General features: G+C 44.0%; 1 protein-coding gene across 1 annotated transcript in view; it reads right to left on the bottom strand.

The window, feature by feature from the left end:
• The window catches only part of ak7b (adenylate kinase 7b), a 57,439-nt gene that overhangs the window by 25,920 nt on the left and 5,059 nt on the right, over positions 1-26,460 (bottom strand). The window contains exons 3-8 of the mRNA XM_078234375.1: positions 22,075-22,183; positions 16,001-16,095; positions 14,080-14,190; positions 5,344-5,427; positions 3,167-3,255; positions 341-431 (exon numbers count right to left, since the gene is read on the bottom strand). Coding sequence (XP_078090501.1) covers positions 341-431; positions 3,167-3,255; positions 5,344-5,427; positions 14,080-14,190; positions 16,001-16,095; positions 22,075-22,183 — 579 coding nt within the window. The remainder of the gene's footprint in view (positions 1-340; positions 432-3,166; positions 3,256-5,343; positions 5,428-14,079; positions 14,191-16,000; positions 16,096-22,074; positions 22,184-26,460) is intronic.

Below are 26,460 nucleotides of genomic sequence, written 5' to 3'. Positions count from 1 at the left end.
AATCAAAATAGAACAGATTGAAACTTATCTTCTTAGCCCCCCCTCCCCCAACATTGTGTTTTGCGGAGGTGGCCCACCATTGGCTGGTGGCAGGATCTTCCAGTCCCAGTGTTGTCAATGGGGGTTACTGTTGCTCACATCCTTCGCCGCCGAGAACCCCACAGCTGGACGTCACCATCATCAGGACAGGAAGATCCTGCCAACAGTAACATCCGGAATATCCCACCCTAAACTTCCAAAGTATTTTATTGGCTGTAAAACACTTTGGAATAACCAGTGGAAGTGAAAGGGGCTATATAAATACACATTCTTCATTCAGGAGGGATCTCCAAGCGTTTACCTTGACTATCTCTTTCAGCTTGTGCTTTGAGTCATCCAATGCAAGAATGTAGTATGATTTTGGCTTGCGTTCCATTACATTTTGTAACACTCTGCAAGATATGGCCAAAAAAGGTCAATTCTTTGAATCAACACAAAATCACACATTCCCTGGTCTCTGATACTGGAATAACCACATGGTGTCCTTTACTTCCAACCTGCCTGGAAATTTGAGATAATTTACGAAACAAAAATAATCCATCCAAATGAAGGTGATATTTCAGCAAGTCTAAATTAAAGGGTGATTCTCTGATCTCAGTGGGAGAAGTCACACTTGAAAGGATTTGAAGAATGAGATACAGCATACCTACAAGATTGCACTCCTATTCTCTGTCCTGCATTCCCATTTGGAACAGTTCCCCAAAGCGAATGTGGAATCACCCCTCGTCACACTTCTGTTCATTATAAAATTCTTTATTTATTCCCACCTCTCCTGTTGCTGTTAAAACCAAAGGAAGGTGGTTGTGGAGGCCAATCATCTCAGCCCCGGAATTCATGAGTTTCAGGAGTTCTTCATGGCAGTGTCCAAGTCCCAATTGCTTCATCAATGACCATCTCTCCATCGTAGGGTCAGGCACAGGGATGTTTGTTAATGATTGCAATTTTCAATGACATTTACAATTGCTCAGCCAATGAGCTGTTCCATTCTGCGTGCAACAATCAGGTCTGGGCTACTGAGTGGTGCCACACAAGTGCCAGGCTGACCATTTCTAACAAAAAAAAATGTAACTACCACCCCTTGATATTTAATCACATTGCAGAGGTCAAATTCCCTGATATAAACATTCTGGGGGAGTTCACTAATGACTAGAAACTTAACTAGACCAGTCACGTAAATAGTCTGGCTACAGCAGCGTGTCAGAGACAGAATATTCTGTGCTAAATAACCCGATAATCTGTTTATTTTGTAATATTTATTAAGGAAGAATATTGACTGGGACAGTGGCGGTAAGTCTCCTTATCTTTTTGAAATAGCATGGGTTGTTTTACATCCACCTGGAAGAGCAGATGGGGCCTTAGTTTAATGTCTCATCTGAAAGATGGCACCTCTGACACTCACTCAATACTGCACTGGTGTGTCAGCCTTGATTTTTGTGCTTAGGTCCTGGAGTGACATTTGAACCCACAACCCTGTGACTCAGAGCTGAGCGTGCTACCAACTGAGCCAAGGCTGTGGTTATGTTTGAAGCTGATGACTTTTTAAAAAGTATATTTCCATTTAACTTCCTATACGCTTTGTTCTTTAGTTCTGAAAACAATGGTATGTGCCTCAGTAGAGGCATAAAGATTGGTGTAACTTAAACAAAAGAAGACAATGTGACCCAACAAGATATAACTTTGTTTGAGAAGAGTATTTGACGTTATTTTTTAAAATGCCAATTAATATTTATACAACTATATTTTTTTCCAAGCATAATGAAGTCCTTTGAACAAAAGATAAGAGGCTCTCCGTAAGGCTCAGCAATTTTATTAAACACCCGAGTCATTCAACTGAGGAAGATCCTGGGTTCAGGACCTTGTGATTAGCTACACAAATTCATCCGAGTTTTGGGAAATGAAAGGGGAGCCATAGTTGATATCACACTTAGCAGGAGCCCTGTTTGAAATTCTGTTCTGCTGAAGTAACTGGAACTAAATATTGAGTGAGTAGGTGGTCAATTGGATACTGTTGTTTTATATTGTACACAAAGTCTAAGTTAATTCCCATTTCCAGACTTTGATAAGAGCAAAATCTGGTATGGGTGTGAAGTTGCTGTGGTTCAAAATCCTGCCAAAACTCACTGTCAGGGCTCACACTGAATAACTGAATTGTGCGCCGGCTGTGGCTAAGTTGGTTCTCCATCAGAAGGTTGCAGGTTTAAGTCCCACTCTGCTGCACATTTTGAGTTGGCATCTTTCATGAGACCTTTTTACCCTCTCAGGTGAACACAAAAATCCCAGGGCGCTATTTCAAAGAAAATTAGAGGAATTATTGCTGGTGTCCTGGTCAATATTTATCCCTCAGTCAACATCACAAAACAGGTTCAGTTTATTGTTTGTGGGAACTTGGTGTGTGCAGATTGGCTGCTACATTACAGCAGTGACAACACTTCAAAAGTATTTTAATGGCTATAAAGCACTTTGAGACATCCAGTGCTGTTCATGAGAGGTGCTACGTAAATATGAGTCTTTTTCTTTTCAAACAACACTTAGATGAAATGTGGGAAGTTAACCAATACTCATGATACTGTAGCCCAACAAGAGGACAAAACATCCTGCTGAAGAGAAAGATGTTCTTCCTTCCACTTCAAAACAGTATTTGGGGTTCCTACATGATGGAATAATAAGGGTGAGTACAGGCAAGCCTTGCAATAAATCAATTACAGCCATGAGGAACCTATCTCTATTGCTAAATCACATCTTTAAATTGTTGAAGAAAATTACAAGTTTGAAGAAATTGACTGTACAAAGTATAGCTTTCACCACAGGCTGAGGATGGCAAAGGACCAGTCTCTCAGACATCCAATTAACTCAAAAGACAGGTAAAGAGCCAACAGACTTACAATGCTATAATAGTAAAAGCAAAATACTCTGGATGCTGGAAATACAAACATAAAATGCAGGATAAACTCAGCAGTTCTGGCAGCAAAATCATCCAATTCTGATGGTAACAACAAAATTGCTGTAGATCAGAATTCCGATCTCGGAACAGTTGGCTAAATTTTACTTCTGAAGTTAAATTGAGAAAAAGGTACTGCTGATATCCTTGACTTGATGGTGAAGTTCTTCTCTTTTGTTCTATACTTACGAAGCTAAGTCTTTGACATGAATGGTTGGAAGAATATTTTTACCCTCCCCAAAGCACGATATGGCTGGATTCAGCCCGAGCCAGGCCTCCTGAATACAGAAAGAAGCATTCACGTGAGGTTAGAATTCCCCATACTGGCATAATGTTTGAAGTATGCCAAACCCCATGAGAATTACACCACCGCATCAAACAACACAATCACACAGAAGGTCATCAGTAACAGACCAAGATCACATCCATTTTTGACACATCTAGTGGAACAAAGATGTGAAATGACATAATCATCAGATGATGCTGTCCTGGTCACAATAAAATTGGATGCATCTTAATTATAACAATATTTTTCTCCAGACAGCATCTTTCACATACTAAAACACCACAAGGTGCATCACAGGAGCATTACACATAACATTAAATACTGAGCCACATAAGGTGCTCTTGGACAAATGGCCAAAAGCTTTGTCTAAAAGGTCATTTTTAAGGAGCGACTTCAGTAAAGAAAGAGGGGAAGAAGGACAAAGAATTTTAGGGTGTGAATCCAGAGCTCAGGGCCTAGTCAGCTCAGGGCCTAGTCAGCTCAGGGCCTAGTCAGCAATAGCGGAGCAATTAAAATCAGGAATCATTTATTATTTGTTAGTCACAAGTAAGGTTTACATTAACACTTCAATGAAGTTACTGTGAAATTCCCCTAGTCGCCAACTCCGGCATCTGTTCAGGTCAATGCACCTAACCAGCACGTCTATCAGGCTGTGGGAGGAAACCGGAGCACCCGGAGGAAACCCATGCAGACACGGGGAGAACGTGCAAACTCCACACAAACAGTGACCCAAGCCGGGAATCGAACCCAGGTCCCTGGCGCTGTGAGACAGCAGTGTTAACCACTGTGTCACCTTGCCGCCTGCATAGTGCAGAAGTGCCCTTCGGCTCATCGAATCTGCACCGACACATTAGAAACACCTGAACTCCCACCTAATCCCATCTGCGAGCAGTTGGCCCATAGGCCTGATGTGCCAAGTGCTCATCCAGATATTTTTTAAAAGGTGTGAGGGAACCTGCCTCTACCACCCTCCCAGGCAGCACATTCCAGACCGTCACCACCCTCTGGGTGGTTTTTCCTCACATCCCCCCTAAACCTCCTGCCCCTCACCTTGAACCTACGTCTCCTCGTGATTGACCCTTCAACTAAGGGAAACAACCGCTCCTTATCCACTCTGTCCATGGCCCTCAATGTTCGTGAGGTCAAAATTAGATGAGCATTGTCATAGAAATCATAGATGAGCATTGTAATATCAGACGGTTGTGGGGATAGAGGAGGTTACAGAGGTAAAGAGTGGCAAAACCATGGAGGCTTTGGAAATATGGATCGGAATATTAAAACCAAGGCATTGCTTGACCAAGAGCCAGTATAGTTCAGCGAGCATTGGGTTGACAAGGATAGGACCAAGTTGAGAAGGACATGGGCAGTCGAGTTTTGGATGACCTCAAGATTATTGAGGGTAGAATAGAGATCAGCCAGAAGTGCATTGGATTAGTCTAGTCTTGACATAACAAAGGTATGAATGAGGGTTTCAACGTCGGATTATCTTTCCTCAGATATCTGCAGAAATCTGCTTCTTTTCAATAAAGTACCTGAAGTAAAACAGCTAACCAACTATCTATCTAAGGGGAGGAGGGGTGAAGTGGCTATGTCACTGGATTTGTAATCCAGAGGTCCAGGCTAATGCTCTGGGGACACAGGTTCAAATCCCATCATGGCAGCTGGTGGAATTTATATTCAATTAATAAATCTAGAATTAAAAGCTAGTCTAATTGTGACCACGAAACCATTGTTGGAAATCTGCCATCTGGTCAAGCCTACCTGTGAATCCAGACCCACCTACAAGATGCACTTCAGCAACTCATTAAGGTTCCTTTGACAGCATCTTCCAAACGCAAGCCCTCTACCAACGAGATGGACCAGAGAACAGATGGATGGGAACACCACCCATCAAGTTCCCTTCAAGACACACACCGTTCTGACTTGGTGCTGTATCGCCATCCCTTCACTGTCGCTGGGTCAAAATCCTGGAACTCCTTCCATACATTACAGAATATAAAATAACTGATGCTATGGGGGTCAAGCTCCTGTTTCTGTATCATTAAGACCATCACAAGATGGTAAAAAACATATTCTTTACCTTGAAAAAGTAGTGAAATGTGCCTTCTTCCATTCCATAAACAAGCCCAGCAGCAACAACGTATGTGGTAAACTTGCGTTTTTTCTAAAATAAAACAAATGCAAAATATTTTCTTCACAAATAAACTGAGTGATTAATTCAGCATTAATAGAACTAAATCATCCAGCATGTAATAAAATAGATCTTTCCAATCATCGGCCATTTAACTTTACTAATTTCTCCTAGCTGAAAAAACAAAGTGGGAACAAATACTAAACAAACTTTAAAACTGTTACAGTCTGCATCAAGATCTATTTAAAAATAATTGCACCCCTTCCGGAGTGTTTTGCGGCAGTGGAGGTCGCCCACCATTGACTGGTGGCGGGATCTTATCCCGCTGCTGTGAACAGGGTTCCCCATTATTTGCACACCTACTGCCATCAGTAGGACCGGAAGATCCCGCCGGCAGGAATGGCCGGAAAGTTCCCGCCACAGTGTAACAAGTCATACTGAGCACTTTGTGACTCCACATTCATGCTATTGTCTGTAGTTAGGCTCTGTCCTTGCGCTATCATCAGCAGCCAAGCGCTGCCTTCACCTGGCAGCATGCATCTTCCATCCTCATTCATCCACTGTGTCTATATTGCTGTCAACACGCAAGAACTCCCATGGACAAACCTTGCCCTACAATTTAAAAATTGTTGTTGCAATAGTAATCCTGCTAAGTACGAGAGGAACCACAGGTCCAGACATTTGGTGTATGTGGTTGACTGAGGAGCCATTGGTGCGAAGCTACCATCTCTGGGATTATGACTGAACGCCTCTAAGTCACAATCCCGTCTCATCCTTTCACCTCTTCCCCTGGAAGAGTTGTATTGGTTTGTCCACATCTATATTCATTGCTATATTTACACAATCCATCCAAAAAGATCAATTTCCTCACTTGATATTCTTACTGGCTACGTTAAACATGTAGAATGAGGAATAGATAGGTCAATCAGCCCCTTGTGCTATTTGATTAGGTCATAGCCGAATTCCATCTTAACTCCATTTATCAGCCTTGGCTCCATAACCACTAATACCCCTACTTACTAAAAATCCTTTCATCTCTCTTTTAAGATTGACCCTAGTCTCAATTACTTTTTAGGGTGAGAAAATTGGCATTGTAGTCCAACTGGCCATGATCTAAATTGCCATATTTTAATGTTGTCAATAAAAGTTAGTTGGATTCTGTAACAGGTCGTCGATTCACAATGCCAATTGAGTGCTCATGGAGCAAGTTGATAATCTATCCTGTAAAAAAAGTCTATTATATGGCATCACCTGAATAATTAAATCATTCCTAATGTATTTCACATTTTCTTGACAGGAAATTGCTGTTGTGAAGTGAAACCATGCATTAAATGCAACACAATAGCTGGAATCCTCCAGTCTCGCACAACTCGCTACCGCGGCCAGCGAGAACGGAGATTTTGGCGCTCAGCCAAATCTCCATTCAGTCACTGCAGCGGGACTGGAGAATCCCAGCTGCAGGTGAGGTCCGAGCATTCCTACCAATACTTCTTTAAATGTGAATTAATGCAATTTTGCCCCTTACATCCTCTGAAAATAACATTTTTAAAAACTGATTAAAAATTGGGAATTAGTAAAAGGATACAAAAATGTAACTTGCTCGAGTCACACATGGCCTGATGGATAGAATGAAATAGGATATTTATAGTCTTGGAGATTCATCCAAAATTAGGAACTGAACACCCAAAATACTAAGTGTAAAATTTACCTTACATTTCCTCCTGCAGTGAATCAAGCCATTTGGACAAACTAGCACCCCTTAAATTTATATACCCTATTTATCTCAAATACTCTAATGTTATGTCAGGAAACAGATAGTTTTAAATAATCTATATTTGTATTTGTGAGTATTCAAAATAAGGCACAGTTTTAAGTAAGTTTAATGTTGTGGTTCTGTATTTGAATGGGTTGATGACTTCAGTTTGGTTCAGTTGTCTATATGGTAATGAGAATTTACAACAGGAAAGCAAATAAGGTTCAAAGGAAAACTAGGTTGTTGCTTAAAAACCAAAGACCACCCTCGGTTAGAAAGAGTTTAGTTTTTAGCCGGACCCAGGAGAAGCTGGACAGAACACATTGTGGCACAGTGGTGAGCACTGCTGCCTCACAGCGCCAGGGACCCAGGTTCGATTCCGGCGTTGGGTCACTGTCTGTGTGGAGTTTGCACATTCTCCCCGTATCTGCATGGGTTTCCTCCGGTGCTCCGGTTTCCTCCTATAGTCCAAAGATGTGTGGGTCTGGTTGATTGGCCATGCTAAATTGATCCTAAGGTCAGGGGATTAGCAGGGTAAATATATGGGGTTGTGGGAATAAGGCCTCCTTGTGGTTGGTGCAGACTCAATGGGCTGAATGGCTTCCTTCTGCACTGTAGGGATTCTATGAACTGGGAACAGGGGAAAAGCAGATTTCCCAAAAAAACAGATGAAAGTCCAGAGGCCAGGAACGTGGAACAAAACGTGTGGCCAGAACTTTCCGGTTGTTCACGCCAGTGGGATCTTCCAGTTCCACCGACAGTGCACCCCCACCGTGAGTTTCCCAAAGGTGAGAGGTGCATTCAACAGGAAACTCCATTGACAATGGTGGGACCAGAAGATCCTACCGCTAGCCAATGGCAGGCCTCCACCACTGCAAAACACATGGTGGGTTGTGAAGGTAGTCCAACCCTGTGTCTCAGGAAGACAGTTCAGTTAAAGGAACAAAGAACAAGGGGTGAAATTTTACGAGATTTTTTCTATGTGTCCAGCTAGCGTGAAAACAGGAGAGTTCCTGATTTGCTTTTCGAGCGAGCTTTCACGCTCGATCTTACGCACTCAGTCTTTGAAAGAGTGGGCTAGACTGTTTCTGGCTCGCCAGACAATCAGCAGCTCAGATTGGAGCCACAAACTACGCACGCGCAGAAAAAGTGAAAAATAAAGCAGCTCTCCTGGCAGAACCCTCCTGGACCTGATACAGCCTCCCCTTCCCCACCACAGACATCGGAGTCTTCCCCAACATTACTGACCCCCTTACCCCCCCAACCCCTAGACCCCGCCCCCAGTCCCGATGGCTGACTGACATGACCCTTTCTCTCCCATGCTCCCGATCATCACAGAGGCACAAATTCAGCCCCTCCTCCCACCCCATCAGCATACCTGCAAGTGCTGACTTCGCTTCCCCTCCATGGTAACAAGACAAACTGCATTAAATTTGCTGGGAATGCTCTAGTGGGTGCGTGACTCGCCAAACTGCCTGCAGCTGATCTACCCTAACAAGGGAAAGCTCCATAAAAACCCCCAAGGATGGACAGACAGGTGGGCAGTGCAGGAAGAAATGGCCAGGAAAACAGCCCCTCATTTTTCTGATGTTGATGAAGGTAGGGCGGTTGATGTCATATACATGGATTTTAGTAAGGCGTTTGATAAGGTCCCCCATGGTCGGCTTATGATGAAAGTAAGGAGGTGTGGGATAGAGGGAAAGTTGGCCGATTGGAATAGGTAACTGGCTATCTGATCGAAGACAGAGGGTGGTGGTGGATGGAAAATTTTCGGACTGGAGGCAGGTTGCTAGCGGAGTGCCGCAGGGATCGGTGCTTGGTCCTCTGCTCTTTATGATTTTTATTAATGACTTAGAGGAGGGGGCTGAAGGGTGGATCAGTAAATTTGCTGATGACACCAAGATTGGTGGAGTAGTGGATGAGGTGGAGGGCTGTTGTAGGCTGCAAAGAGACATAGATAGGATGCAAAGCTGGGCTGAAAAATGGCAAATGGAGTTTAACCCTGATAAATGTGAGGTGATTCATTTTGGTAGGACTAATTTAAATGTGGATTACAGGGTCAAAGGTAGGGTTCTGAAGACTGTGGAGGAACAGAGAGATCTTGGGGTCCATATCCACAGATCTCTAAAGGTTGCCACTCAAGTGGATAGAGCTGTGAAGAAGGCATATAGTGTGTTAGCTTTTATTAACAGGGGGTTGGAGTTTAAGAGCCGTGGGGTTATGCTGCAACTGTACAGGACCTTGGTGAGACCGCATTTGGAATATTGCGTGCAGTTCTGGTCACCTCACTATAAGAAGGATGTGGAAGCGCTGGAAAGAGTGCAGAGGAGATTTACCAGGATGCTGCCTGGTTTGGAGTGTCGGTCTTATGAGGAAAGGTTGAGGGAGCTGGGGCTGTTCTCTCTGGAGCGGAGGAGATTGAGGGGAGACTTAATAGAGGTTTATAAAATGATGAAGGGGATAGATAGAGTGAACGTTCAAAGACTATTTCCTCGGGTGGATGGAGCTATTACAAGGGGGCATAACTATAGGGTTCATGGTGGGAGATATAGGAAGGATATCAGAGGTAGGTTCTTCACGCAGAGTGGTTGGGGTGTGGAATGGACTGCCTGCAGTGATAGTGGAGTCAGACACTTTAGGAACATTTAAGCGGTTATTGGATAGGCACATGGAGCACACCAGGATAGCTTGATCTTGGTTTCAGATGAAGGTCGGCACAACATCGTGGGCCGAAGGGCCTGTTCTGTGCTGTAATGTTCTATCTATGTTCTATGATCTGGCCAGGATGCTGGAGGCGGTGGAGGCAAAGCGGGACACCCTCCTCCCCCCCAGCAGGACACTGTCCCAGAGGGAGGAATGGAAACGCAGCCTGGGAGGAGGTGGCAGCATGCGTTAGTGCCAGGACACTGGCCAGGAGAACTGGGACGCAGTCCCGCAAAAACCTGAATGACTTAACCCAGGCAGCAAGGATGAGTGTTTAACCTCATCTAGTAGCATCTTGCCCCCAAATCCCCCTACTCCCAGCACCCTGCATGCGTTCGACCCCTGACCCCCAAGCACCTCCCTTTTCCCCACCAAGAATATCACAACCCTTGCCCTCTGAGGGACACTCCCTGAAACCCTGCAGGACTTGTGCCATCAGACAGTTGCTCAAAGGACACTCGCGTGTGGAATTGCCGAGGTCTCTGCTCCCTCCTTCTCCTGCACCCCACCACCCCTCCCCCCCTCGGGGCAAATGGGCCATCTCCCTCTATTCCCGCGAGTGGTAAGACCCGGGCCTCCTCTACCCACAATTCATCCTCCTGCTCCTCCCAGTCTGCTCCAGCAGCAACCAAATGAACAGCAAGATCAATGGGTTGCATTGCAAAAGCCACCCCATCAATCTGAAGGGGAGGGGGATGGAATTTGGGGAATGGAGAGACAGATGGAAAGGTTAAGGATCTCTGCTCACCCCCAGTCCAGCAACACAGCCCCCCAATTTCCCCCTCAGAGATCCCAAGGAGCAACACACTCCCTATACTCCCACACAACCCCCCAGCAACATACACTCCCCATATACCCCCACAGAGCCCCAGCAACACACACTCCCCATACCCCCCACAGACCCCCAGCAACACACACTCCTCATGCCCCCCCCTCACACAGCCCCCAGCAACACACACTCCCCATACCCCCCCCCCCCCCCACACATCCCCAGCAACACACACTCCCCATACCCCCCCCCCCCCACACATCCCCAGCAACACACACTCCCCATACCCCCCCCACAGACCCCCAGCAACACACACTCCCCAATCCCCCCACACAGCCCCCAGCAACACACACTCCCCAATCCCCCCACACAGCCCCCAGCAACACACACTCCCCATACCCCTCCACAGACCCCCAGCAACACACACTCCCCATATACCCCCACAGAGCCCCAGCAACACACTATCCCCATACCCCCCCCACAGACCCCCGGCAACACACACTCCCCATACCCTCCCCCACACACCCCCAGCAACACACACTCCCCAATCCCCCCACACACCCCCAGCAACACACACTCCCCAATCCCCCCACACAGCCCCCAGCAACACACACTCCCCATATACCCCCACAGAGCCCCAGCAACACACACTCCCCATATACCCCCACAGAGCCCCAGCAACACACTATCCCCATACCCCTCCCACACATCCCCAGCAACACACACTCCCCATACCAACCACCCCCCCCGCACACCTCCAGCAACACACACTCCCCATACCCCTCCAGACCCCCAGCAACACACACTCCCCATATCCCCCACAGATCCCAGAATGGTAACACAGCCCCCCCCCCCCGCCTCTATTCCATGCCCTCCACTCACAGACATACACCCAGAACCCATGCAGTAGTGGCCACGGACAGAGCTGCCTGACAAGTCAGGAGGCTGCAGGACTGCCACTTCAGAGAGTTTCCAGCCCCTTCTTTGCTTGCTGTTGCCTGCACTAAGACCCGAGGTCAGATATCTGACCTGGGTCCGTCATGAGAGGTCAAAGTCGGATCCCGTGAAGAACAGCAACCCCCAAACCCCCCACACACTCGCAGCCCCCCTGACCTGAAATGCAACATGCCCGCCAGGAAATAACCCCTCCTGGGCAGCTCGGAGCAGTTTGAAAGCAGATACTTACCTCCTCACTCACCCTCTCTGCTCAAGCGCCTGAATGTGACTTTTATGCTTGAGGTGTTTGCCTGAATGATCCAGTTGCAGCGAACGAGGTCATTAAGGCAGGTGAGCTGGGATGATTGGGAGTGAAGCTCGCTAATTATATTGTGATGAATGCAAAAATGCAAATTGATGAGAATATAGGAGAATATAGGGGGCATGGTTAAGTTTGCAGATGACATTAAGATTGGTGGCATAGTGGATAGTGAAGAAAGTTATCTTCAATTGCAATGGGATCTTGATCAATTGGGCCAGTGGGCTGACGAATGGCAGATGGAGTTTAATTTAGACAAATGCGAGGTGATGCATTTTGGTAGATTGAACCAGGGCAGGACTTACTCAGTTAATGGCAGGGTGCTGGGGAGAGTTACAGAACAAAGAGATCCAGGGGTACATGTTCATAGCTCTTTGAAAATGGAGTCACAGGTGGACAGAGTGGTGAAGAAGGCATTCAGCATGCTTGGTTTCATCGGTCAGAACATTGAATACAGGAGTTGGAATGTCTTGTTGAAGTTGTACAAGACATTGGTAAGGCCACACTTGGAATACTGTGTGCAATTCTGGTCACCCTATTATAGAAAGGATATTATTAAACTATAAAGAATGCAGAAAAGATTTACTAGGATGCTACCGGGACTTGATGGATTGAGTTATAAGGAGAGGCTGGATAGACTGGGACTTTTATCTCTGGAGCGTAGGAGGCTGAGGGGTGATCTTATAGAGGTCTATAAAATAATGAGGGGCACAGATCAGCTAGATAGTCAATATCTTTTCCCAAAGGTAGGGAAGTCTAAAACTAGAGGGCATAGGTTTAAAGTGAGAGGGGAGAGATACAAAAGTGTCCAGAGGGGCAATTGTTTCACACAGAGGGTGGTGAGTATCTGGAACAATCTACCAGAGGTAGTAGTAGAGGCGGGTACAATATTGTCTTTTAAAAAGCATTTAGACAGTTACATGGGTAAGATGGGTATAGAGGGATATGGGCCAAATGCGGGCAATTGGGATTAGCTTAGGGGTTTTAAAAAAGAAAGGTGGCATGGACAAGTTGGGCCAAAGGGCCTGTTTCCATGCTGTAAACCTCTATGACTCTATGATGTTTCGTCCCTTTTGGGTGGGTCCCAATTGCGTCGATTTTTTTTGTGGTAAAATGGAAATGGGTGCAAAAACAGGCGCCATTCCCGCTCAATGCCCAATTTTACAACATTTTCCTGCCGCAAAACGGGCACAATGAAGTTGTAAAATTCCGCCCATGAAGTTGAACAAGGTCCTGTTGGGTGAAATTAAAGTAAAAAGCAGAAAAAGTGTTCTGAGTTAAAGAGGCAGCAGCAAGAGCCAAGTTTAAAGTGAGAAACCAGACATCCGAGGTAAATCAAAAGTTTGGTGACATCTAAATACAACCCGGGAAGCAGTGGTGTTATGTTGGCATGGACGTGGCAATCCAAGGCAAAAGACTATTGAAAGGAGAGGTTGAAACCCTGGATGTGGATCCTTGGTGACAGCATCCAAGAGAATTTGTTGCTCGGAAAAAGATTCTAAGACATGTTGTCTGGAAGTGTTGTTTGGCAATACTCACATGGAAGTCAGAATTCTAGGGAGATCAGTTGGCTCACAGTGTGACGAGCATCTATGGGGATTTGATGAAAAATCCATGTAAGTTATATTGGAATTCTGAGTGTGACATGTCTGATCACAGTTGGCCTATTGGTTTACATGGACTGTGTATTTACTGAGAACATTGGAGTATAAGATCTATTTTTGTAACTTGTGTTATCCATATAAATCTGTGTGCATCTATAAAGATATAGGTGGGGTGAAGGAGTAGCGTATTATAGTTAATCTTTTCTTGCTGAGTCATTATCTCATTGAATCGTGGAGCAGACTTGATGGGTCAAATGGCCTACTTCTGCTCCTATGTCTTATGGTTTGATAAATGTTTTATTTGTTGGTTAAAAGTTAATCGGCAGTCCTGCAGCTCAGTTCATCCACATCTCTGAACAAAAAATAAAAGTTACGATCTATTGAGTAAGTATTCTACCCGGGGATCTGTCTGTCCAGTAGTAACATCAGCTGGGATCGTAACAGTCATGCATTCCACATTCTTGTCACCTTTTGGCGAAAGAAGCTTCTCCTGAATTGTCTATTGGTTTTAACACTAATGTACCACATCAATGTACCACCACTGCAGCTGCACAGGGGAAAATTACTTCTCTAAAATTCAAACTCTTCTGCAATTACATACAGTTTTTCCAAGTTTGATAACCAGTTTCTCAAGGCTGAGATGATCCTTAAAATTTGGATGAGCCTTTCTTTTACGATAGTCATCTTCTGTTAAAGAAGCCTCTGGATCTTCCTGAGGAAATAAATCAGTAGTCAACTTTATTTTTACATGAATGAAACACATTAAAATATTAGAAGCAAATTTTAAAAATATATTGGGGGGCGATTCTCCCATCCCGCTGCACTGCTTTTGTAGCGCAGCGAGCCGGGAGACACGAGCGGAGGCCGTTTGGCGGGCTCCCCGCTGGGCGCCATGGCCTCCTCGTGACTCCCAGCTCCAGATTTCCGGCGCTGTCAGCTTTGCGAGGCACTGGCAGTCCGACCCGGTTGGAGTGAAGGGAGGGGAAATCAAGGTCCTCACAGGCACTGGGGAGGGGTGCCCACTGGGCATTGCCACCTTGGCAGTGCCAGCCTGAGCCCCTGGGGGCACCCTGAACAGTGCCCACCAGGGAATGGGGCAATGCCAAGGGGGTGGGGCCAAATGGGGGCAGGGCCTGATGGGGAAGGGCCCCTGGGAGGTGATCTGTTGGGATGGGGGTTCCACTCTGCACTTTGGGCTGGGTGACAGAGGGTGTGAGGCCAGCGATCGGGGCTGGCCATTGGGATTGGGGGGTCAGCCTGCTGTGGAGGGGCCTCAGGCCGCAGGGGGAGTGGGTTGGGACTGCCTGGGGGAAGGGGGCATTGAGGCTGGCCCGGGCATGTTCGGGGGAGGGGGAAGCCAGTGATCGGGCCGTGAGGGACTCGCACAGCTGGCAATGCGGGGGCCGCGGGGCTGGCCAGCAATTGAGCTGGCAGTGATTGGGAGTCCGACAGACAGGGGTCACTGTGCATGCACCGATCTCAGCACTGACAGATTGGCGCATGCGCAGTGGCCTGTTCAGCGCTATGCTGCAGGCCTCTCCGGCGGGAATAGGCCCCACCCACTGATTTTTCGAGTGATTCACGCTACGGTTCTCTGCAGTGCATTGAGTGTGGGAGATTCATATTGAAACTTCCACTGAAAAAACCAACATGATTTGCTCCAGTTTTTACGCCAATTCGACACTTAGAATTTTTGTGGGAGAATCGCCCCCGTTATCTTCCGATTTAATGTAGAATATATAAAATGATGGAGAGAGTACAAAGCAGCTAAGCAGCAATTAATGCATTTTTTTCTCTGACATTCTGCTCTTGTGAAGATGCAAACTCATGCCATGCAAAGCTCCAAAAGTGCAGCAGCTCTCCATTGCCTCGCCCTTCATGTTTCCGCACTGCCAGCGAGTGTGGTCACTTTTTCATCCAGAGGGTGGTGGGAATCTGGAACTCACTGCCTGAAAGAGTGGTAGAGGTGGGAAGACTCACAACATTTTAAGCAGCATTTACTTGAGCACTTAAAATGCCATAGCATATAGGGCTATGGATCAAGTGCTGGAATATACGTTTAGGATAGATGGGTGCTTGATGGCCAGCACAGATACAATGAGCCAAAGGGCCTCTTTTTGTGCTGTAAAACCCTATAACTCTACTGTTGTTCAGGGAATGAAATCTGGCCCACATGTGAGTCCAAACCAACAGCAACGTGGTTGACCCTTAACTGCCCCCTGAATTGGCCTAGTAAGCCACACAGTTTAAGGGCAGTGAGGGTGGGCAACAAGTGCTGGCCTTGCCAGTGATGCCCACATCCCATGAAAGAATTTTTCAAAAACCTGCACATCCACAAAATTTTGAACAGGTGCAGATCAACTCACCCATGATCATTGGGTGTTGAGTTCTGCAGGTCAGCTCTGCCTGAAGTGTCAACTATACTTAACTGCAATAAACAGGCATGCTTAAAAGCAGCAAATTCAATTTGATTTTCTTAACGATTAAACAGCAAATGTCGAAACATTTTGAATTTTCCTTACAGGATCAGAGGGTTTGGTGAGTGCCCATGTCATTATCGTTGTCAACAGAATGAATATCTTTGTACCCTCGAAATTTTCAATCTCTGAATGCAGTGCTGCAGGTGGAAAAAGGAGAAAAGAAATAAACATTACCCATTGGTATTCTTTCATTGTTTACTTACCTGGTCCTGAATAAGACAATGAAGTTTATGTTCATACAGAATTGTATTGTTTCAATATAGTTGCATGCCCTTGAATTTCAGGAGTGATTCATAACTCGGTGAGCTCTATCTCCTGTGCCATACTTCATAAGTTTGAACGCTTGATGCTCCAGAAGGTTCATCATGTTTTTCACTGCTTGGTAAATGGGGTGAGATTGAAGGTGGACAGCAATATTCAACTGCACTTCATACACAAAATGTCTACCTACTTATACTGAACTTTATATAGAATTACATAGGTTAGTACGTCACAGAAACAGGCCAGTCAGCCAAGCTGGTCTATACCAGTGAAACCTTCCTCCATCATGCTATATCCAACCCTATCATCATATCCTTCTATTTTTTTCTTCCTCATATACTTCCCGTTAAATATATCCCTGATATTTGCCTCAACTACACCCGATTGCAGCAGGTTCCACCTTCGAACCACTCTGGGTTAAGAAGTTTCTCCTGAATGCCTTTTTGGGTTTATTAGTAACTATCTTGTTTCAATGATCCCCTGGCACAAAGCAAAAGAAAAGATGAGTGAGCAAGAGGAGGGAAGGGAAGGTGGAGTTGATGAGAAGAATAGAGCAGAGGAGAGAAGAGGAAGAGAGGACAAGAGAAAAGAGGGGAGAAGAGAAGGGAAGGGAAGTGAAGAGGAAGAAGGAGGGGAGGGGCAAGGGGGTGTGAGAAAATAGTAAAGGGAGAGACAGGGAAGAAGGTGAGAGGCAGAAGATGAGATGCAAGGATTTTGAGACAAGGGGAGGGGAATAGAGAAAAGTGTAAAGGGATGGGAGGAGAAAGACAGAGGAATAGAAGGAAAGAAAAAGAGGGAAGAATGAGAGGGGACAGAATGGGAATGAAGGAATGAGGGAGGGCACAGCCAAACTGGGAGGTTCATTTTATTTCATTAAGTATTGAATTTTTAAATTAATTCTGAGGTTCTGCAGCTTGCTGTGCATCCTGTGCTTCTTACATTTCTTTTCAAAATCAATGTTTATTTCCCTGCCATGAAGATCCACAAATGTGTTACTGTTGTTTCCTCATGATTGCCCTACAATCATGAAGTCATGTAATGCTGTGTCCGTTACGCCACCTAAAAGTGAAACACCTTTGGAATGTTGAGACAACGACAATAATTTACGTTCAAAAAAACCCTCAAAGCATTTCACAGAAGTATCATCAAACAACGTACGATACCAAGCCATGTAAGGAGACATTGGGACTGATGTGCAAAAGCTCAAAGAGATAGGCTTTCAGCAGTGTCTCAAAGGATGAACATGATGTGGAGATGCCGGTGTTGGACTGAGGTGGGCACAGTAAGAAGTCTCACAACACCAGGTTAAAGTCCAGCAGGTTTATTTGGAATCACGAGTTTTCGGAGCGCTGCTCCTTCATCCTGGATCCTCTTCCTTCATCCTCCAAAAGCTCGTGGTTCCAAATAAACCTGCTGGACTTTAACCTGGTGTTGTGAGACCTCTTACTTAAAGGATGAAAGTGAGGTAGAGAGGCAGGGAGGCTTAGGGAGTGAATTCCAGAGCTTAGGACCTCAGCAGTTGAAGGCACTGCTGCCAATAATGGAGTGATTAAAATCGGGAATGGTCAAGAGACGGTAATTAGAAGAGCAGATACCTCGGAGTAATGTGGAACTTGACATTACATTGATCGAGAGGGGTGAGGGCTATGGAGGGATTTGAAAAAAAGGATGGGAATATTAAGATTAAGGTGTTGTTTAACCCAGGATCAATATAGATCACTGATGTGATGGGTGAATAGCATTTAGTGTCCATTAGGACGCAAACAGTAAAGTTTTGGATGGCATCAAGTTTACAGAGGGTAGAATCTGGGAGGCCATCCAGGAGTGCATTAGAAATCTCAACTTTTTAAATATTTAATGCACATCATGAACAATTTTTCAATGTATATTGCATATCATAAACATATATAATTACTAACTGAAAGTTGAGCATTTTGAACTTAAACTTAGCAAGATCCCTGGATACCCTAAAATGTCACATTAAAATACAACAAATAGCATAGATTTTCCTATCAGGTTCACCTTTTTCATAGACCTGATCAGAAAACTAGGCAGAGATCAATTATATTGAATTATTTCCCAATTCACGCCAATACAGAAAATGATAAAGTAGCAGGCAACAGGAATTGCCCACCTGAAATAGTCCCGAAGATCTTTTATTATTTAAAATAATTGGTTGGAAGCATGGTGGGGCAAAGTCATCACTTTTACTCCTTACACTAGTGCAAATTCCACTGTGCAGTTTTAAAACAGCTGATTGGGTGTTGAGCAGACTGATACACCACCTCGCCCCTCCCTATCTCTATAATTTCCTCCAAGATTTCTTTTGTCAACTTTGTCAAAGGTTGGAAATGGACAGAGGAGCCTTTTGAGCCTTTTCCAAGACCGCAAGGACTTCAGGCCTCCAATTCTGCCACTTCTTCCTCAAGTGCCTGCATCTCTTTAAATTTCACTAGTACTGCAACTGTCTCTGCCCATGTTCTATTCTGCGTCTGGAATCACAAAAGCACAGAATCTTTACAGTGCAGAAGGAGGCCATTCAGCCCATCGAGGCTGCACTGACTCGCTGAAAGAGCATTCTACCTGGTCCCACTCCCATGCCTCATAATCTTGCATTTTCTTTCATTTTGGATAGTAATCCAATTCCCATATGAATACCTCGATCGAATCTGACCCCATCATCCTCCTAGGAATTTTTTTGCAGACTGCAACCACCCTCTGGGTGAAAATAATTTTCCTCACGTCACTTTTACTCCTTCTGCCAATTATTTAGAATCTGTGCCCTTAGGTTCTTGACCCAACCTCTCCAATCTATCCTCATTGCTACAATTCTTTATCCCTGGAATCATTCTTGTGAATCTCCTCTGAACTCTGTCCAATGCTTTCACATCCTTCCTCAAGTATGGCACCCAGAATTTGACGCAATACTCCAAAAGAGGCCTAACTAGTGTCTTATACAAGTTCAATTTGACTCCTTACTCTTGTACTCAATGCCCCTATTAATCAAATTTAAGATACCATATGCTTTATTGACTGCTCTCTCAACATGCCTTGCCATTTTCATGAACTTACGTAATATACACTGAGGTCCCTCTGTTCCTGCACCTCCTTTAGAGTTTCTCCCTTTATTTCATACAATCTCTTCTTATTCTTCCTGCCAATATGAATCATCTCACACTTCTCTGCATTAAACTTCATCTGTCACTTTGCTATAAGTGTGTAAAAGAGGTGGGCAAGGAAAATTGTGTGTCACTGAGCATTGACTGACTTTATATGTTTCTAAGCACATCAGAGTAAATATTACATGGTAAATCTTTCCTTGGTGATTACATGCCATATTTATTAACCTACCGTGTGCTATGAATGAAATCAGTTGTCTGGGCAGTAAACACAATTGACATGGCAATGGTTTACTTAGTCCAACTCAGACTGGTTGGGCCAGATGGTATGCTTCTGTGCTATATATCCTATGTAATCCTAGTCAGATCTAGTAAGCGCCTCTCCCCGTTTAGCAAACATATAATGTTCAGTATCTGAAATAGTGGCATTGAAAGCTCGCATTCAACTGACAAAAACTCTCGTTAATAAAACTTTTTTCAACAGCTATTAGCTGGATAGAGTGAGATAAAAGGTCATATTTTCAAGTCAGGAAAAAGAGACAATAGGAAGAGAAAAGTAAGAACAGAGAGTTCAGGTAGAGTATTTTACAGTTTTATTTTTATGCAAATTTGTTTGTTGGTATTTTTCTTGTCGGGTACAGTTAATATTCTAGTAATAAAACTGTTGTTTCCCTGAACTTGTTGGCAGTCTGAAGGTAAATGATACAATTGCTTTTTGATTCTACAATGCATAACAGCACAATTAAACTAATTAACAATGCAAAATTAAAATGGTTTTGTTTTAAGTTCCTACCTCGTTAAAAAGTTAAAGAGCAGATTTCTATCATTGCTAATTCAAGTGGAATGCAAGTTACCCTAGATACTGATAAAGGGATAGGCATGGATACAGACTACATATAAAGTGAAGCCAGAACTGAAGATGATGTACCAGAGCGATACGATTACTCACACTGTAACCTAAACACTATGTGGCATGTATTTTCTTAAGGTTCTCTGCAGATTAAACCTCACTGACCCAAATTAAGTTGCACGTCTCAACATTTCCATTGTCTATCATGATGGAAATATCATGGCTAGAATTCTCCGGCCTTCGCGTTCCCTGCTGTCGCTGCCAGCGAGAATGGAGAATTTGGTGCTCAGCCAAATCACCGTTCACTGCAGCGGACTGGAGAATCACAGCTGCGGGTGAGGTCAGCGAATCTGGCTGCATATTTTTCTATATTTTTCTAATAATATTGTGGTACACTGTAGGGTCTGACTCATTTAATTAAAATGAAGACAGTTAGACTGCAAGGTTAAAGTTGATCTATTATTAGTCGCAAGTAAGGCTTACATTAACACTGCAATGAAGTTACTGTGAAATTCCCCTCATCGCCACACTCTGGTGCCCATTCAGGTCAATGCACCTAACCAGCGCATCTTTCAGAATGTAGGAGGAAACCAGAGTACCTGGAGGAAACCCACACAGATACGGGGAGAACATGCAAACTCCACACAGACAGTGACCCAAGCCGGGAATCGAACCCGGGTCCCTGGCGCTGTGAAGCAGCAGTGCTAACCACTGTGCTACATGCCGCCCTAAGATTTAAAAAATCAAAAGAGTTAGGTGTGAAAGCAAATGTTTTAAGTGGAAATTGAGCAGGGCTAAGGTGGGAACAGTGGCAACATTAATGGAAATTTACATTAGGGAAGATAAGGGAAGTGACTTGAAGTTAACGTTTGTATTTCAAAAGGAACATGTATAATTGGAGAGGATCGTAAATTAAATAAAGTTAAGTATTATGTTTATGTAGTAAAAGTAGAGGCCATAAAATACCATGAAAGACCTATAAATTCTGAGAAAAGAAACTTCTAAAGGAAGGTAAAACAAGAGAGCTAAAGATGAAAGAGAAAAAAAACATTTTAAAGAGAGACATAAGACTGTATCAGTCGGAGTGGTTATGAAATCTAAAAGCAGTGTGAGCTGGAAACAGACCCATGAATAAGCAGCTGTCACCACCCTCAGAGAAAAGTGTTTGTGTCTTCAAGGTTTTGGAAACAAACTTTGGTCCCAGAATCAAATGAGAAGGAAATGTTTGTGTAAGATTTCCCCTATAGCAACATAGAATTTGTGGTAATATCTCTGGAATTTGAAAGATTAAAATCTATGAGAACTGTTGCCTAAAAGAGATGTTTAGCTCTGAGTTAATTAAGCAGATACCATTATTGGGAATGTTTGTAGAAGTGCTGTTAATGGTGTAAATGGAATCTTGTGTCTTTAAGTTTCATTTTTTTCAATAAATGTTTACATTTAGTTTTTAAATCTTCACAAGCGGTTTGAAATTCTTCCTCCTGACTTCAGATGCCTTTTCATAAAATAGAAATGGCAAATTGTTGTGATAGCTTGTTCATGTTTCCCTTTGAGATTTGGGCAGCCTGGCACTTACCAGCTGCCATATCATAACACTATTTGTGTGTCTTGGCTTTGAGGATTACTCAGAGGGGGCTTGGCTCTATTTTAGTGGGTGAAAGTACAAGCTCCTCCCACCCCCTTTTTACGGTTTTAATGAAATTCAGCACACCTCGTTAACAAATGCAACTTCACTGACAGGTACTTAAGGCAAGGATTTTTATTTGACCTGAATGGAATGCTGTTCATTTAGGAAACAAACAAGATGAAAGAAATTGAGCTGATTGTACATAATTATTGTTCAAAAGGCTAAAGGAAAACAGAAAAAGGAAATGATAAATAAGAACCTGAAACAGCCCAAGAGGCTTCATCAATTTGCTCTGTTGACTCTGTGATGTTATAGATGATGACGTCGCAGTCCAGAAGATATTCCAATAGCTGCTCCCGTGAAATAAACTGAAATAAGACGTGAAAAATAAAGAAAGCTACCTTTTTTTAACAGATTTTTACAGTCTGCATTAGATAATTTCCAGGTATTTATATAACGATACCTTTTTAAAAAATAATTTCTACAAAATGTGTAAGATAGCAACCCTGTTTAGAACTTGTGTCTAAACTCTAAAGTGTACGGTGTGCCTCAGGGATCAGTACTGGGCCCACTGTTATTTGTCATTTATATTAATGATTTGGATGAGAATATAGGAGGCACGGTTAGTACGTTTGCAGATGACACCAAGATTGGTGGCATAATGGACAGTGACGAAAATTATCTCCGATTGCAACGGGATCTTGATCAATTGGGCCAGTGGGCTGGCCAATGGCAGATGGAGTTTAATTTAGACAAATGCGAGGTGATGCATTTTGGTAGAATGAACCAGGGCAGGACTTACGCAGTTAATGGTAGGGCGTTGGGGAGAGTTACAGAACAAAGAGATCCAAGGGTACATGTTCATAGCTCCTTGAAAGTGGAATTACAGATGGACAGAGTGGTGAAGAAGGCATTCAACATGCTTGGTTTCATCGGTCAGAACATTGAATACAGGAGTTGGGACGTCTTGTTGAAGTTGTACAAGACATTGGTAAGGCTACACTTGGAATACTGTGTGCAGTTCTGGTCACCCTATTATAGAAAGGATATTATTAAACTATAAAGAGTGCAGAAAAGATTTACTAGGATGCTACCGGGACTGGATAGTTTGAGTTATAAGGAGAAGCTGGATAGACTGGGACTTTTTTCTCTGGAACGTAGGAGGCTGAGGGGTGACCTTATAGAGGTCTATAAAATAATGAGGGGCATAGACAAAGTAGATAGTCAATATCTTTTCCCAAAGGTAGGGGAGTCTAAAACTAGAGGGCATAGGTTTAAGGTGAGTGGGGAGAGATACAAAAGTGTCCAGAGGGGCAATTGTTTCACACAGAGGGTGGTGAGTGTCTGGAACAAGCTGCCAGAGGTAGTAGTAGAGACAGGTACAATTTTGTCTTTTAAAAAGCATTATAGATAATTACATGGATAAGATGGATATAGAGGGATATGAGCCAAATGCGGGCAATTGGGATTAGCTTAGGGGTGTAAAAAAAAGGGCGCATGGATAAGTTGGGCCAAAGGGCCTGTTTCCATGCTGTAAACCTCTATGACTCCATGTACAGACGTGCATATTTGCAATTCACGTTTGCAATATTTCAAGTTCCAATGGAGGTTTAAAGCTATTCTTTTCCTTTTCAGATCTTCAGGCATATGCACATTGATATATTATATTACTGACTTACAATTCAATTCAATTTTCTCCCCTCTTCTCCTCAAATCTTGCTAAGCCTCTCCAATACCACTTGCAAATGACTCCAGTATCATCCATGTATGGAGGTAGATAGTAATTTTGAGCTGACTGGTTTACTGTGGAAGGCATCATAGTTAAGCTTAGTCCGAGCCTCACTCAATGTCAACACGCACAGACTCTCCAGCAGAGGTCACTGGAATAGAAACCAAAGGTCGGGATCCCTGGTTGGATTTCTCCCTTTCTATCTCAGAGGCATGAAGGCCAATTGTGGCAAATGGGATCAGCTAACTGAGTGCAGGTTCAATGGTGAACCTGAAATAAAAAGAAAAAGAAAAGGCTAGAAATACTCAGCAGGTCTAGCAAAGAAATAGAGTTAATGTCTCAAGCTGATGGCTCCTCAACAGAACTGGGAAAAGTTAGAGATGTAACAGGCTTAAAGTGAGTACAGAGGTAGGGAAAGGTGGGAGGATGCAAAGAAGAATGAAAGATTATGGGCGGGACTTTAAAGCCTCACTCGTCCCGAAACCGTAAAATCCCGCCCGAGGTCAACGGACCTTTCCATGGTCCACCCCTCACCTGCTCCGATTCCCGTGGCGGGTGGAGCGGTAAAATTCCGGCGAATGTCTCTGATAGTGAGAAACTAAATGACAAAAGGTACAAGGCAAAGGCAGTGTTAATAGGACAAGTAAATAAACAAGAAGTGTGTCTCGGGGAGGTGTGAATGGCAGAATCATGCTGTTCAGGAACAAAATAAGAAAAAAAAAGATTAAAACTAAAACTAGTAAAGAAAAATGAAACAAAATGGTGACACGGGTGGAACCTGAGAACTGATTTGCAAGTCTTAGTACCATACCATCAGTTTGAAATATTTTATTTCATTGTTGCTCCAATAACATTGAAAAACACCTTTACTTAATGGGAAAAGCTAATTTCTCAAAGCAAAACTGGAAATGTTAGAAATCTGAAATAAAGCTGGAAGTTGATGGCAAGGCACAGTGGGTTTATTTGTATCTAAAAGAGAAATACAAGTCGAGGTTTCAGGTGTAATCTTTCATCAGAACTGGCACAGTGAACAGCAATAATGTCTAATATATCCTGTCTTTAAAGCGGCAAATCCTCCCAAGCTCCTCCTCAGGTTCTACAAACTCCCAGTGTCTGAGTTGTGGTAGAATTAAGGACAATAGATAAGATATTGTTGAGGAGTTAGGTTTTAAGAAGGCTTTTGAAACTGGGTGAAAGTCTCCCATGTTCGGTGAGGCTCCCAGAGCATTGGAGTGAAATGGTTCTGCCGCCAATGGTACATCAGGGGAAGAAGGAACACAAATGGTCCAGAGTCAGGAGAGCACTGGATGCAAGCAGGAACATTTATAGAAGACAATGAAAATCCTGAGGTTGATATGTTGAGGATAGAGAGTTAACAAAGTTGATAAGCAAAGGGGTAACATTCTAGGTAACAGAGTTCTGGATGAGTTGGAGTTTACATAGGGTAAAGGTGAGGATGCTAATGATGAAGCCATTGGAAAAATAAGGCTGGGGAAAGCCCTCACTGGAGTATCCCCCAAGGGGCACAGAGCAAACATGAAAAAGGTCCCAAAAAGGTTTAAAGAAGCAGGCATCCACTTAAAACACAAGAAATGTGCATTACAAGTGGATGAGGTTATAAACCTTGGCTTGCATCCCTTTGAGGACAAGGTGAAAGCCATCAAAGAAATACCACAACCTAGGAATGTTACGGAGTTCAAATCTTTCCAAGGAATGGTAAATTATAATGGGAGATTCCTGCAGAATGTGTCCATGACTCTGATCCCATTAGACCAGCTTCTGAAGAACCATCAGTGATGGAAATGGGGAGAGGCGCAAAAAGAGGCGTTTGCTAAAGTAAAGCAAGCCTTACAGTCATCAACAAACTGGTAAATTTTGATCCAGCCAAACCGTTGGTAGTGACCTGTGATACATCACCATATAGAGTGGGAGCTGTCCTTTCCCACAAGATGTCAGTTGACATTGAGAGGCCGCACACAACCTGCCAATGGTGGTTGTGGCCATTGTAGACTTCATTGGCCGGACATCTAGCCATTTTGAATGTGTATCCACCAGGATGAGGAACATCTGTCCCATGAATGGTCCAATGAAATCTATGTATAAATGCGATCATGGACGACTTGGCCACTCCCACGGATATATATATTAACTGGTGGTGGCAATAACTGCTGGGCTTGACAACTCAGGCACTGGCTGAGCATTCTTTCAATCTCTTTCTCGATACCAGGCCACCAGACATAACTTCAGGCCAGTATTTTCATCCTGCTCTGCCTGGGATGTGCATCATTGGACCATTCATGCGACATATGTTCTTCCTCATCCTGGTGGATGCACATTCAAAATGGCTGAAGGTCAGCTAATGACGGCCACAGCCACCATCAGCAGGTCTTTGCCATCCATGGCGTCCTTGAGGTCTTCATGTCCGACAATGGCAGGGGAGGCAATGGCCTAGTGGTATTATCGTTAGATTATTAATCCAGAAACTCAGCTAATGTTCTGGGGACCCAGATTCAAATCCTGCCACAGCAGATGGTGGAATCTGAATTCAATAAAAAATATCTGGAATTAAGAATCTACTGATGAAACCTGTCTGGTTCACTAATTCCTTTAGGGGAGGAAATTTGCTGTCCTTACCTGGACTGGCCTACACGTGACTCCAGAGCCACAGCAATGTGGTTGACACTCACTACCCTTTGAACAAGCGCAACTAGAGATGGGCTATAAATGCTGGCCACCAGCGATGCCCACGTCCCACGAATGAATAAAAAACAGGCACAGTATTTGCAGCTGAGAAGTTCCGTCAGGTTGTCAGGTCAAATGGAATACACTACGTTCAGTCTGTCCCTTACCACCCAGCCTCGAATGGCTTGGCTGAGCAAGCCATACAATCATTTAAGGCTTTGATGAAAAAGCAAG

The sequence above is a fragment of the Mustelus asterias genome, chromosome 18 (genome assembly GCF_964213995.1).
Source record: "Mustelus asterias chromosome 18, sMusAst1.hap1.1, whole genome shotgun sequence".
In the NCBI taxonomy this organism is placed as follows: domain Eukaryota; kingdom Metazoa; phylum Chordata; class Chondrichthyes; order Carcharhiniformes; family Triakidae; genus Mustelus; species Mustelus asterias.
The sequence above is the reverse complement of the archived record's forward strand: the minus strand, read 5'-3'. Positions and strand labels throughout refer to the sequence as shown.